Consider the following 14,468-nt stretch of genomic DNA (forward strand, 5'->3'; position numbering starts at 1 on the left):
CGTCGGGATCGACAGCCCCTTCAAAAGGACCTGGTCTGTCACTGGTTCACTGGTTGAGGTGGTCTCTAACCAGAAATCTTCGGGTTGCCCAAAGCAGCACTCCCTCAACCAATTGGCCCATGAAACCATGAAAACGGGTGATGGTGACAGCACACACATGTCTGTGATGGAGGTTGGCTCACTTTGGGGGGCGTGGACGTGGCATCCCCAGACTTGACGGAGGTTTGGATCGGATCCCTGGAAGTAACCTGAGTTACCCGGTACCTTACCGTCACGCATGGTCAACACAGTCCGTGTGACCCATGTCATCGGTGGCTGGAGGGCTCCAATCTTGTGGCTGATGAGCCACACTCCCACATTGTGTGCCTCGTTGTGGAAAGGCCGACTGTCGGTTCGCCACAAACCCTTCCGTATTCGGACAGGTAAGGCTGTACGGAGGTACGTCATCACGCAGTGAGATGGGACTGTGTGACTGGCTGAGATGGCCCGTAAGGTACGGTAATGTAACAGCACCAACACCCGACCGTTTCCGGTTTCCGTTTGCCGGTGATCTCATTTCCAGTTTTCCCCTGCCAAGCCACTTCAATTTGCCGTCTACTCCGTACTTGGGTCCTTTTGCAAACCGCAAATGCCAGCGTTTCCTTGTCTCGTCGTGTCAATGGGCGCTTGTTTGGCTCAGAGATCGACTTGGTAATTTCCTGCGCCAGATCTTGCCTGATTGCCCATGTTCCAAGTTTTGCCATTCCTTCTCCCCTCCATACTTCCATGGTTCAATCTGCCACATCCTACTCGTACGCTTTTTCTTCCTCAGGCTGATCAAAAGGAGGCAGCCATCGCGCCCGCTACATCGCCTCCATTGCTCCGTTGACATCATCCCTTTCTCCACCATACGGTGTATTCGTCTGGGGACGCTAGGGCAACCTTGATTGTCGCAGGCGCAGTGCCTGGCCAGCTGAACCCATGGTCGAGACTTCACCCTAAGATCTGCAGTGCCTCACCGACCCGAGTTATATTCACGAAACCTCTCACCTCCAAACACATCTTCTCTCCTCATCTCCCTCCTCGTCCATCAATTGGGGAGCTTTATTCTCTTTTCTTTTCACACCCAGCGTTTACAATGGCAGATCCCGGCCCAACAACACCAGAGGTACGCGTTCCCACACTTGCTTCGATTGCTGTTTTGGGCTTTCTCCGCGTCGCGTCGCATCCCAGCGATGCACCGCGTGGAGCACATTCCCATGCTCCCTGTCTCCCTTACCCATTGATGCCATTGACATCACCAACACCAGTACCGACCTCACTGCCAGCTCGAGAGCTCCGCTCCATCAACAATTAAGCCAAATCCCGACGATGACGCCTCAACAACAACAGGTCCACCACCGCCTACTAGCTCCGAGAAGCCCAAAGGCTTCCGCTTTAACCTCCACGATGCCCTCTCTCCAGACCCCACCAACCAGGATATGTTCTATGTAGAGAACAATCCGTTTGCATTCGTTCCCGGCCAATTATCCAAGCTGCTGAATCCTAAAAGCCTGGACGCTTTCTACGCGCTAGGCGGCTTAAAGGGCCTCGAGAAAGGCTTACGGACAGACCGCAATGCCGGCCTGAGCGTCGACGAGGGCACTCTGGATGGTGCCGTAAAGTTCGAGGACGTCGCCGCGAAAGGCGTTCCCAAGTACGGCTCCCTTGGAGACACCCTCCCGGAGCCGAAAGCCGATGCGAAGGGTGCTCCTGGTCCCGAGCACCATGTCGACACCACAGGCCGTTTCGCCGACCGCAAGCGCGTGTTTAAAGATAACCGCTTGCCCGAGAAGAAATCCAAGTCCCTCCTGGAACTGGCTTGGATTACTTACAACGACAAGGTCCTTATCCTGCTAACCATTGCTGCTGTCGTGTCCCTGGCGCTGGGTCTGTATCAGACCTTTGGTGTTCAGCATGAGTCAGGCGAGGCCAAGGTTGAATGGGTCGAGGGCGTCGCCATCATGGTCGCCATCTTCATCGTCGTGGCTGTCGGCACTCTCAACGACTGGCAAATGCAGCGCCAGTTTGACAATCTGAACAAGAAGGCTGGCGACCGCACCGTCAAGGTCATCCGCTCTGGTAAATCCGCCGAGATTTCGGTTTTCGACATCATGGTGGGCGATGTCATGCATCTCTTCACGGGCGATCTCGTCCCGGTCGATGGCATCTTCATCAATGGCCATGGCGTCAAATGCGACGAGTCTTCGGCTACCGGTGAATCCGATTTGCTCAAGAAGGTGCCCGCCGACGAGGTCTATGCTGTCCTCGACAGCATCGCCAAGGGCGCTCCGCCTCCGGCCGATATCGACAAGCTCGACCCCTTCATCATCTCCGGCAGCAAGGTCAACGAGGGCACGGGTACCTTCCTGGTCACCGCCGTCGGCGTCAACTCGAGCTATGGCCGCATCATGATGTCCATGCACACCGACCAAGAGGACACGCCGCTGCAGAAGAAGCTCAATGTCTTGGCCGACTCTATCGCAAAGTTCGGCGCCGGCGCAGCCCTCCTGCTCTTCATCGTCCTGTTCATCAAGTTCCTGGTTCAACTGCCTGGCAGCACCGAGACCCCGGACGAGAAGGGCCAGAACTTCCTGCGCCTGTTCATCACCTCCGTCACTGTCGTCGTCGTGGCTGTGCCTGAGGGTCTGCCTCTGGCGGTTACTCTGGCTTTGGCATTTGCTACGACTCGCATGATGAAGGACAACAACCTGGTGCGCGTGCTTAAGGCCTGTGAAACGATGGGCAACGCGACGACCGTGTGCTCGGACAAGACGGGCACCCTCACCCAGAATAAGATGACTGTCGTGGCTACAACACTCGGAAAGAGCCTCAGCTTTGGCGGCACCGATCCCCCGCTCGAGGAGCCCGAGGAATCCGAGGACGAGAAGCCGGTGGAAATCACGATCCCCAATGTTTCCGTCACCGAGTTCGTCAAGCGTCTCGGCACTGCCACGCGCCAACTGCTGATTCAGTCCAACGCCGTCAACTCGACCGCGTTTGAGGGCGAGGCCGAGGGTGAAAAGACCTTCATTGGCTCCAAGACCGAGGTCGCCCTCCTGACCTTCTGCCGCGATCACCTGGCTGCCAACCCCATCTCGGAAGAGCGCGCCAACGCCAATGTCATCCAGGTCGTTCCCTTCGACTCGGCTGTCAAATACATGGCTACCGTGGTCAAGCTGCCCGACGGTCGCTATCGCGCCTATGTCAAGGGCGCCTCCGAGATCCTGCTGGCCAAGTGCACTCGCGTCGTATCTGAGGTCGATGGCGAAGATGAGATTGGAACCGCCGAGATGACGGAGAATGACCGCGCCATGTTTTCTCAGACCATCACGTCGTATGCCGGCCAGACCCTCCGCACCATCGGCTCTTCGTACCGCGACTTCGAGTCTTGGCCCCCCAAGGAACTGGAGGGCATCACGGAGCTCACCGCCGCCGATTTCGACAAGGTCCACCATGACATGACCCTCGTTGCCATCTTCGGTATCAAGGACCCTCTCCGCCCGAGCGTCATCCAGGCCATCAAGGACTGCCGTCGCGCCGGCGTCACGGTGCGCATGGTGACGGGCGACAACATCCTCACCGGCCGTGCCATCGCCAAGGAATGCGGTATCTACACTCCCGAGAAGGGCGGCATCGCCATGGAAGGTCCGGTGTTCCGCCGCCTGAGCGAGGACAAGCTGAAGGATATCGTCCCGAACCTGCAGGTCCTGGCCCGCTCGAGCCCGGAGGATAAGCGGATTCTTGTTCGCACTCTCAAGGAGCTTGGCGAGACGGTCGCGGTGACGGGTGACGGAACCAACGATGCGCCTGCGCTCAAGATGGCTGATATCGGTTTTGCCATGGGCATTGCTGGCACCGAGGTCGCCAAGGAGGCGGCGTCGATTATCCTGCTGGATGATAACTTTGCTTCGATTGTGAAGGGTATCAGCTGGGGTCGTGCCGTGAATGACTCGGTGAAGAAGTTCCTTCAGGTATGTTTCTTGTTTTTGTTGATGTCTAGAGATTATCTTCCGTTTTCTGACTCTTTCCCAGTTCCAACTCACGGTCAACGTAACCGCTGTCGCCCTTACCTTCATCTCCTCGGTCGCCTCGGACAAAGAAGAGTCGGTCCTCAACGCCGTGCAGCTCCTCTGGGTGAACCTCATCATGGACACGTTCGCTGCCCTCGCCCTGGCCACGGACCCGCCTGCGCCGTCAGTCCTGGACCGCCTGCCGGATAAGAAGACGGCGGGCCTCATCAGCACGACCATGGGCAAGATGATCATCGGCCAGGCCATCTGCCAGCTCGCCATCACGCTCGTTCTCAACTTTGGCGGCGCCACGCTGTTGGGCTACGACATCCACAACCCGAGCGCGTTGATTGCCGACCACGAGCACAAGCGCCTCAGCACGCTGATCTTCAACACCTTCGTCTGGCTGCAAATCTTCAACGAGGTGAACAACCGCCGTCTCGACAACCGTCTCAACATCTTCGAGAACATCACGCGCAACTACTTCTTCATCATCATCAACCTGATCATGATTGGCGGACAGGTGCTGATCGTCTTCTTCGGCGGCGAGGCGTTCAAGATCACCCCGCTCAACGGCAAGGAGTGGGGTCTCTCCATCGGCCTGGGCGCCATTTCCATTCCCTGGGGTGCCCTGATCCGCATGTTCCCCGACGCCTGGGCCGCCAAGCTGGTTCCTCCGAGGCCCAACTTCTGGCCCTTCAACCGCAAGAAGTCCAAGCACCCGGAGGATGGCCTCATCTCGGATGAGACCGGCGCCGCCGCGCCTGAGGACTTGGAGAGGCCGTACGTCAAGCCGCTGCGCACCATGACCAGCATCCGCAGCGCGCGCGCCGAGCGCAACATCCGCCGGAACCTGAAGGAGTATGTGGGTGACTGGCGGATCGGCGGGACCAAGCAGAACATGCAGGCGGCGCTAGCGAACGTGGGCATCGCGGCGTCGGCGGCGGGGGTGATGGGAATTGACAGGTATGATGAGAAGAAGAGGGGAAAGAAGGTTCAGCTTAAGGACGTCAAGGGAAAGGAGAAGAGTTAGATGCGAAGGTGAGTTGATCTGAACACAGGGGGGGAGGGGTCTGGTTTTTGACGTTCGTTGCTGGGTGGATTGGAGTTTTTGGCGTTTGGGTTTTGGGGACACCACGCGCGTTACGCGTTGTCTGTGATGGGATTTCGTTTTGTTTTGTTTCGTTTTGTGATGTTTTGCCTACTCCTGTCCGGTCCGAGCCTGGTTCTTTTCCTTGTGTTTATTCTTACCTACCTTCGACAACGCTTGGCTTTGAGCCTCCCGGTTCACCAATGCCAAGGTTAGTATTGGACTCTGTTATTGTTTGTCTTTCTAATAACTTCGGGAATATGGGAGTCGGAGCGGAGCGAGGAGGCAAAAAGGGGTGGGCTGATTGATACAGGGGAGGGCTCAGCGATGAGTTGGTTGGGGGGATGGGTTTAAAATGCCGATCGATCGATGCGTTCGTTTAATTTCCTTGTCGTTGTTGGTTTCTACAGCTAGTTAGTCTGAGTTTGGAACAGAAATATACCCACTACTAATCGTCGAAGTGTTTTCTTTTGTGAGTGTTGTTGTGATTGTTTGAGAGATGGTTGAAGTGCCAACTGGATGGATATCATTCTCATTCACGTTCCCATCATCATCATCGTCGTCGATCGTCCGGGCTCATCCGAGCTCATCCCATCTCCCATTACAACTCTCTCAGAACTCGCCGCTTATCAGACAACACTGCTAAGTATAGGTGGTTTTGCGTAGATCTGTAATTCTAAAACTGTGCAAGCAGGGCGTAGGAGCACCGCCTCAGAGTGCTTCAAACAACGGACGGACACTCTTCATCGGCTGTGTGCCTACGGGACTTACCGAGTGACACAACATCAGCCAATCTCCTTACCTAACCTTACTACCCAACAGTCAAGTCGAATGGGGAATGATGTAGTATAAGTATGACTAAACCTATCTCTCCCTGGAGGTTGATGATGGCGTTATTCTGCGTGGCTCTTGGCAAATCGTCGATCGCTGCCCGTTCCGTTTCTCTCCCACCAGATATTATCACATCTGTTTCTGTGAGGCAGCGGCGCGCTTGAAGACAAAGAGGGCGATGGAAGCACCCGAATTACACCATCGCAGCCTCGTTGCGCGAACGGAGGTGCCCTCGCAATTATCCCCTCGTTGTTACGCTCCCTGGACTATCTGACAGTGAACACGCTCCAGCCGGCATAACGTACGAGAAAGAGGTCCTAGCTGTGTTCGGAGTGCCATGGAAACTTCTTTACCTCACCACATCGAGCAGCCTAGCTGGTTGTCTGGTAGGTAGCACAACTTTCCGGATGAAGCCATGGGACCAGCTGCGGCCAACATCACGGTCCCGGCATTTTGGCGCCGGCGGAGTCGATGGGGAAAAAAGAATCCACCATGTTGCGCCAAGCACACCCTTAGCTCGAGATCCGCACATTCGTCATCGCGTGGAACGATGGCGAGAACACCGACGATGTCTAGCTTCCGTTCCACGTGCTGAACCTCTGAAGTGTATATATACAAGGTGCAGATAGAATAGTAGGTATGTAGGGGTAGGAGACTAACTTCTCGTTGCTTGAGCCGTCGACACAACCGTTTCTCGACATATATCAGCTCTCGTCATTACTATCTGCTATCCAATACACCCGACGCACCCCCAACACAACCTGCAACTTACCTACCACCAACACACCAACCACCACCAAGCCGAAAACACACCATGTCCTGCACCTGCGGCGGCACTACCACCACCAGCGGTCTCATCCGCACCCTCTCCCGCGCCATCACCACCACGCACCTCCTCCGCCGAGGGGCGGCCCAACCGTTTTCAGCCAACCGTCTCCTCTCCACCACCACCCCTCGCCAATCCACCCTCCCGGTAACCATCACCGGCACCGGCACCGGCACCCTCCAAACCATCACCGTCCCCAGCAAACCCTACGCCTTCACCGCCGACACCTACCCCCTCCTCGGCGGCGCCGACTCCGCCCCGTCCCCCGTCGTCTACTCCCTCGCGGCGCTCAGCGCGTGCAACCAAGTGACGGGCCACGTGGTGGCGCGCGACCGGGGGATCCAGCTGGGCCGGTGGACGGTGGACGTGGAAGGGCAGCTGCCGACGGGGGCGCTGGTGGAGGGCAAGCAAGAGGATCCGAACTGGGAGGGGGTCAAGTTGAGTGTGCGGGTGCAGACGGATTTGAGGGATGAGGAAAAGTTTCGGGAGTTTGTGAGGGAGGTGGAGAGGAGGTGTCCTATTACGGCGCTGTTTCGGAAGAGCGGGTTGAAGTGGGAGAGTGTTTGGGTGAATGAGAGAATTTGAGAAGCGAAAGGGGTGGGAGTGGCGTAACAAAGAGGGGAATGATGGGAGGGAGGGTGAGGTTGGGAATGGTATGATTATGGATGGCAGAGGCAGAGGGGGAGAGTCAGACTGGTATTGAACTACCTACCTACCTACCTACCTAACAGATACCAGCTAGAGGTTAAAGGAGCACGATGATATTTAGCTGATCTCCCATATTTGTTTCCATCTTGTGCTCTGTCGTCCACGTTCTCAATTCAGGAGTTAAGCAACTCAAGAGGTTGTCAAGATCAGTAATTACTGGGTAGGTTGCATCAAGTCTTGGCCCGCCGACGGCTCTCCGTCGTATGGCCGAGGGCCTCAACATAACTGTGTATTCTTTTCTCTCATGGCTTGAATCCTGAATAAGGCCAGTAGGCAATCTCAACCTCTTGCCCCCCTGAATATCAGCGACACTTCCATCCCCCTTCTTAACATCTCGTAACCCACAATCCGTTCCAACCCTAGGCCCCTACTTACATCCACACAACCCAACACAAACAGATCAAAACATAAGATTCACAACAGGAGAAGAGTATCCTATGCATTCACAACAGGAGATAACCATCACCACTTCCCAACAAACCAAAATGCCCCGCCTCCTCCGGTACAACCTCGCCCCCTCCCTCAACGGCCTCATCGCCTCCCTCCCAGGCTACACGCACTCCTGGATCGTCGACGACGCCACCATCGATTTTGCCGCGCTGTTTGCCGAGTTCGACACGTTTGTCATGGGCCGGCGCACCTACGAAACTTTCCTCTCCATGCCCGCCGAAGAAAACCTGCTGGCCGGCAGGCCGAGGGAGAGTGTGGTTGTGGTTTCGCGGTCTGTTCCTAATCCTTCTTCTGAAGGGCATGGTGGTGGTGATGGAAAGACGGGGGAGGAGGGAGGGCGGCGGCGGTGGTGGGAGGATGTGACCGTCGTGAGCGAGGATGTGGTGGGGTATGTGAGGAAGCTGAAGGAGGATGAGAGCAAGAAGAAGGATATCTGGTTGATGGGCGGGGGCGGGCTGGCCAGGGAGTTGTTGAAGGCTGGACTGGTGGATACGGTCGAGGCGGCCATCATGCCGGTGATTGTCGAGCGCGGGGTGGGGATATTTGGGGAGGAGGAGGCGTGGAGGGGATTGGGATCCGGTGAGGAGCATGGCCGAGAGGGGGCGGAGGAGAGTAGATATTGGCGGCTGACGCTGGAGAGCGTGGAGAGGAAGGAGACGGGGATTTTGATGACGAGGTATAAGGTTTTGTATTCCTGAGAGAAGGAGGAGGAGGAGTATAAAACAGAGAGAGAAGGTGGAAAGGAGAGAAAATAAGAAGTGAGGAAACCCAAATAAACAAATGCCCAGTCTATATCTAAACCCAATCCCGACCCACACTTTCCCAACCTGTTCAAACAAACAACAAAGTCAACCTTTTCAAGCCGTTTCAGCCCCCGTCGTATCCCCTTCCACAGCAGGCTTCTCAACCTCACCTCCACTCCTCCCCTTCTTCCCGAAGCCGTGCGCCATCTGCGGGAAGAAGATGCCCGGAGCAAAGATCGAGAGCAGCCAGCAGGCAATCAGCACCATGAAAGACTCGAGCACGACGAAGGACGACTCGTGCTGCATGATGGGGTTGGCCCAGCCGCCGGCCATCTCGGCGATGCGGTAGATGCAGCGGATCAGGATGGCCGAGTACGCCGAGATGACGGCGATGAGGAACAGCCGGAAGTTGCGCTGCGCGAGAAGGGCCGAGCCGGTGAGGGTGTCAGAGCTGGAGGAGGTGTTGGTCGCGTTGTTGCCCCCCTGCTTGAAGCTCTTGCGCGCGCGGATCAGGAAGTCGGCGCCGGAGAGACCGAAGAAGGCGAGCACGACGACTTGGAGGGCGACGCCGGCCCTGGAGGTTCACAGTCAGTCTTAATCTCTCTCTGCCGACCACTGGAGGCAAGTCCACTCACATAATGGTCCGATTCCCATGCACCAGCAAGCCCGGGTTATCGTACCCGGCGGCCGCAGCAATTCCGCCGCCGATGGCCTGGATGACCAGGCACGAGACGTCGGCGGGGATGAAGAAGATGGGATAGAAGCGCGGCGGGAAGCGGCTCAGGGTGCGGTCCAAGGCCTCGACGACATACCCGAGGGTGAGATACAGACCGGCGCAGACGAGGGTGGGGCCCAGCACGATGGCGACAATCTGCAGCTTGAAGGCGTCGCCGTTCCAGACATTGTGGGAGAGGATGCTGCGGCCGATGTAGCCGGTGCATTCGAGGATGCAGCCGGAGCCGACGGGGATGGAGCTGGGGATGGAGGTTAGACCGGGTTGGTTGGCTGGAGAGAAAGAGTGAAAAGGGAGCGTACAATGCCCATGTCTTTTTCCATACGCCAATGACGATGGTCAGCACGGCGGCGAGGCCGTAGGCGACGGCGAGAAAGATATTGAGTCCGTAGTTGGGGGCATATCCGAGGGTTGTGTATCTGGGTTGGGTGTTAGTCTTGAATCCATGTCGGCCGAGGAAGAAAAAAGGGTAACGCACTCGATAGGACAGTACCACGTCACCTCGTCGCAGGTTTCGTAGGTGGGCATCCAACCGGGATAGTAGCCCGGAGGCAGTTCCGTGTAGTTGGCTGCCATGGCGCGATGCTAGGTCAGGTACCTACTCCGTGGGTATGGTTGGTTGGATGGATGAGATAAAACACAGCAATATATCAGACTGGAAGAGATGAAGCGCGTGGGATAAAACCCGCGACTATAGCAGAGCTACTCGGGGAGTCAAAGTGCGGGAGAGCTAACTCGTTCAAGCTAAGTAAGGGGGAACTACGAGTACACTACCATGGGAAAGGGAGGGAAAAGATGGTCATGATAAAACAAGCAGAGGAGAAAGCTCTCTGGAAACATGCTCCCGATCCAAGACAGCACAAGGCTCTGCTCCACCCATCCGAATGGCAAGCTGCTCGCGTCGGCAACATCATAGAACCCGAGATGCGCAACATGGCAATTGGGCGCCCTGATTCTTGGAGGAGCCTAGCGTAGCGCGGGAGGTAACGCCAAGGGAAGAGAGCGCACGGGAGGGCTATCCGATGCTGCAGACCGTCGACCTCGTCACGTCCTTGGCCCCCCTCATATCACCCATCGTTTCTACCATCCTTTGACTATTTTATTCTTCAGGTAGTACCGAGTAACAATGATATGGGGAGAATATCAACACAAGAGATACCGAAAGACAGCCAATTCCTGCTCTGCGACATGTCACGATTCTCATCACCTTGGTCCTCGATCGACTCCTCAGCCAGGAACGACGACAACACGACCGACGCAGAAACTCAAGCCTTTTGGTGGTTCCACCCAAGCTGACAAAAGCCTCGCCGGACGTCCAAATGTCTTGGCATCGATGGGGCAAAACGAGTAGACTCACGTCAGGGCGTCTCTCTATTCGGGCTAGCCCCCTTTTCTTATTTGTTGGAGTCCGAGCCAAGACCTCACCGCCGACTGTGACCACGCCAGGGGTGATAATAGACGGCTCGGCAATGTGTCGACGGCCTGTTCTCGACCCCGGATCCTGGACCTCCTCCCGAGCGGACGGTCCAACCCAACGGCGACCACACTTCGCGGCTCCAGAGCCCGGGGGCCACATCAAAGACGGTGCCGGGGACGGACGACAAGACAGGCCAAATCCCCGGCAACGAAAGTTTGGGATTTCAGAGCATTGTGTTAATTCACGGCTTTGTCCGTCCAGTCCAGGCAAGGTAAAGCTAGAGTGAAAGAAAAGTTCCAACTCGAGCTTGACCCCCTGAGATGAATGAGGAATGCCTCGGATGTGAGCTTCGGCTGGTCTTGAACTTCGATATCTTTAATCCTCTGAGGGAGTGATAACTCTGTTCTACCAACACTCATAACTCCCAAACTACCAGCCTCCTCCTGCGTGAGCGGGATTGTCTCATATCCTACCCGGCTAGATATTTCCGCCACGTGCCGATTGCATATTCCATACGACGCCAATCTTCTCCCGGAACACGAATCCATCGTATCCATCCAGTCTCCCGGTCCCTCCCTCCTGTTGCGACCGCCAATCGGGTTCACACGTTCACGCGTATTCCTTACGGCATAGTCAGACTCATCAATGTCCGACATGTTGTCCTCACCTGCCTCCTTGGGCGCGGGTATCACGCCGCCGCCTCTTACGCTACCTGCTGCTGCTCCCCCGATGATCTCTGCTAATACATCGGCGCCGCCTCATCAGCCTCCTCCCGCTGTTCCCCCCGCAAAGCCGATTCTACGCCGACCCCCAGGGTACGTCCCCCTCCGCCGGCGCACCCACAAAAAGAGCCGCACGGGATGCGCCAACTGCAAGGCCCGCAAGATCAAGTGCGATGAGAGACATCCCGCTTGCATCAACTGCCTGTCCCACGGCGTACAGTGTCCCTATCTCCTCAACGGTGGGGGTCCGGGCACGGGACCCGGGACGGGGACGGGGACGGGTTCGGGATCGGGGTCGGCCCCAACTGCAACCCCATTGAACGCCACCACCGTTAGCACCGGCGGCTCTCCCGGGAACTCGAGTTTTATTAGTACTACTACAAATTCCCTCGACTCCCCTGTCCCCTCGGTCCTCACCCCCTCCAGCTTCCCGACACCTTCCTCTCCCAACCACACCACCACCACCAACAACCATGGCGGCCTACTCACCCCATCTCGGGCGTCTCCCTCGCCCTCCTCCTCCGGCGGGCTACCCATGCTAGAGCTCGAGCTGCTGCACAACTGGACGACGCAGACCTACCGGACCCTGATGGCTGAGCCGATCTGGGACTTTTGGCGCGACGACGTCGTGCGACTGGGCCTGCGCTGCGAGTACGTCATGCAGACCATTCTGGCCGTGAGCGCCCTGCATCTGGCCTTCCACCGGCCAGATAGGAGAGATGAGTACACGACCGAGGGTATTCTGTTGCACCAGCGCGCGTCGAGGTCGGCGATGCAGGTCATGGCGGCGATGGATAAGGAGGATGCGGATCAGGCGGCGAGTTTGATGGTGTTCAGTGTATTGACTGTCTTTTTTGGTATGTCTCTCCTTTTCCACTTCCTCCTCGGGTAACTACCTAGGTATGACCATGACCATGAACATATCTCTAACCTCTCCTCCTACCAGCCCTCGCCTGCCCCCGCCGCCCCAACCCCGACGGGACCTTCTTCATCGGCGAATCTGGCTTCCCCGACTGGGCCCTCCTCCTCCCCGGCACCAAGTCCCTCGTCATGCCGCTCAGCGGCGACCGCGGCCTGCAAACCATCGTCGCCCCGTTCCTCCGCTACAGCGTCACCCGGTGGTACGCGCAGCGCGCCATGCTGGAGAAGAAGGGTATTCCTCTCCCGTCGAAAAGCACCGCCGCGTTTCGTTCCCCGGATGGTGCCGTTCCTCCTCCTCCTCCGCCGTTGTCGTCATCCGAGCACGATCTTCACCTCCATCATCAACAGCATTATCAGCAGCAGATAAAACAAGAACCCCCCTCGCCCCATGATCAACAGCACCAACAACAACAACAACAACCAGACGATGTCCCCAAACCCCAACCCCTCCTCGCCCCTCTCCACGCCCGCATCACCTCCACCATCTCCGACCCCTCCCTCCTCGCAGCTTACTTCTTTGCCCTCGACGAGCTCGAAATCGCCTGGGCCCTCGCCCTGCCCGACTCCTCTTCTTCCTCCTCAGAAGACCCTTCTTCCCCTTCCCCCTCCACTTCCAACCCACCCACCGAAACCCCAAGCCCGTCTACTCCTACCCCGCGCGACGACGTCCTCGACGCGATGGTCTGGCTCTGGAGGGTAGGCGACACGCTCATCCCGCTCCTCCGCCGTCCCGAAGGGGAGGGCGGGCCCGCGCAGGAGGCGGTGGTGATTTTTGCGCATTTTGCCGTGCTGTTGAAACACCATGAGCGCAGGACGTGGTGGTTGAGGGGATGGGGGGAGGCGATGTTGAGTCGTGCGCGGGAGGTGTTGGATGGGGAGCATCGGGAGTGGTTGGAGGAGGGGTTGGAGGGGTTGAATAGGTTAGGAGGGGGGTTGGGAGCGGTGGGAGGGGGGTGTAGTGTTGAGGGGATGTTGAATTGAGGTTGGATGGGATGGGATGGGGTCGAGGAGAGTTGGGGGAGAGTATGCTGATGAATAATGTTGGTTGGTTGATGATCATGATAATGATGAGGGGGTAGGCGGTGTTGCTGTGCTTGTATCTGTGGTTAGATACTGTGAGTGAGTTGGTTAATAGAAACAAAAAGTGGTTGGCGGTCTGAGCAGGTGGGTGGTGAAATGGCCTTGACGGGACATATGGGCATCAGTTATGGCCTGACATGCGTTTCTCTAAACAAGTGCCAGGGAGGTCTCGACTCTGTTACGAATGACAAAACGGCGGCTTTTACGAGAGACATGTTGTTGGCCTTGCTCCTGAACGACACCCTCTCGGGCATGCCGAGTTTGTGGACCAAAGAATATTTACGTTCCCCTTAAACAACACAATAACTCCAGCTATCCCCGGAGTAAAACCATCATCTCACACAGAGCACGCTTCACGGATCAACTCGGCCGAATCAAAACCAACGCAATATAACTACCAGGTATATTAAAGCACCAATAGCCCTTCCTCGGTCCCCGAACGCCGGGATCAACATTCCCTAACCAATGCCAAACCAGTTGACCAAAGCACGACCCTATCCAGAGACGGTGATTTTCCCAGCCGGTGAAACATTCTATGTGTTTTTTCAGGTCCCTTCCTCCAAGATACCATCCCCCCTCAGAGTCCCAATAACGAGAGAAACGGACAACGGAAAGACAAGGAAATTAGGGAGGCAGGTGCCGTGGGAGTCGGGTACGCTTCCTCCCGGAATGGTCCCAACTAAACTGAACCCGGACGTTTTTGTGTCCGTTGTCTTCCTGCCTCCCAGTGAACGTATTAATCCCCAAGCTTGACGCTGGGGCATGGGTATATGATATGCCAAACGTAAATGTTAGTTGGGCGAAGGTGAGCTTGGACGGGTTCTCTTCTGGTGCAGCCAGCCCCGTCCTTCCGCTCGGCGAACCCCCCCTAGGTCAACGAGGGGCAACTGTGCTCAGGAGGTAGAGAAGGGAGGTA

The 14,468-nt window shown here is 56.8% G+C and overlaps 5 protein-coding genes across 5 annotated transcripts; 4 read left to right on the forward strand and 1 right to left on the reverse strand.

The window, feature by feature from the left end:
- Positions 1-1,117: 1,117 nt before the first annotated feature.
- On the forward strand, positions 1,118-5,064 carry VTJ04DRAFT_10895 (uncharacterized protein; the record flags this gene model as incomplete). Its single annotated transcript, XM_069358683.1, has 3 exons — positions 1,118-1,147; positions 1,290-3,992; positions 4,054-5,064. 3 exons carry the CDS (start codon positions 1,118-1,120, stop codon positions 5,062-5,064), a joined length of 3,744 nt encoding a protein of 1,247 aa, XP_069214223.1.
- Positions 5,065-6,766: 1,702 nt separating this feature from the next.
- On the forward strand, positions 6,767-7,363 carry VTJ04DRAFT_10896 (uncharacterized protein; the record flags this gene model as incomplete). The annotated part of the gene is made up of 1 exon (XM_069358684.1): positions 6,767-7,363. The coding sequence occupies one exon, from the start codon at positions 6,767-6,769 to the stop codon at positions 7,361-7,363; it is 597 nt and encodes a 198-aa protein (XP_069214224.1).
- A 608-nt stretch (positions 7,364-7,971) lies between these two features.
- VTJ04DRAFT_10897 (uncharacterized protein) lies at positions 7,972-8,634 on the forward strand (the record flags this gene model as incomplete). The annotated part of the gene is made up of 1 exon (XM_069358685.1): positions 7,972-8,634. One exon carries the CDS (start codon positions 7,972-7,974, stop codon positions 8,632-8,634), a length of 663 nt encoding a protein of 220 aa, XP_069214225.1.
- A 159-nt stretch (positions 8,635-8,793) lies between these two features.
- VTJ04DRAFT_10898 (uncharacterized protein) lies at positions 8,794-9,988 on the reverse strand (the record flags this gene model as incomplete). The annotated part of the gene is made up of 4 exons (XM_069358686.1): positions 8,794-9,253; positions 9,315-9,653; positions 9,715-9,831; positions 9,891-9,988. 4 exons carry the CDS (start codon positions 9,986-9,988, stop codon positions 8,794-8,796), a joined length of 1,014 nt encoding a protein of 337 aa, XP_069214226.1.
- A 1,486-nt stretch (positions 9,989-11,474) lies between these two features.
- Positions 11,475-13,453, forward strand: VTJ04DRAFT_10899 (uncharacterized protein; the record flags this gene model as incomplete). The annotated part of the gene is made up of 2 exons (XM_069358687.1): positions 11,475-12,408; positions 12,498-13,453. The coding sequence occupies 2 exons, from the start codon at positions 11,475-11,477 to the stop codon at positions 13,451-13,453; spliced, it is 1,890 nt and encodes a 629-aa protein (XP_069214227.1).
- Between the last annotated feature and the right edge of the window lie 1,015 nt (positions 13,454-14,468).

The sequence above is a fragment of the Mycothermus thermophilus genome (genome assembly GCF_041956435.1).
Source record: "Mycothermus thermophilus strain CBS 625.91 unplaced genomic scaffold VTJ04scaffold_8, whole genome shotgun sequence".
NCBI lineage: Eukaryota > Fungi > Ascomycota > Sordariomycetes > Sordariales > Chaetomiaceae > Mycothermus > Mycothermus thermophilus.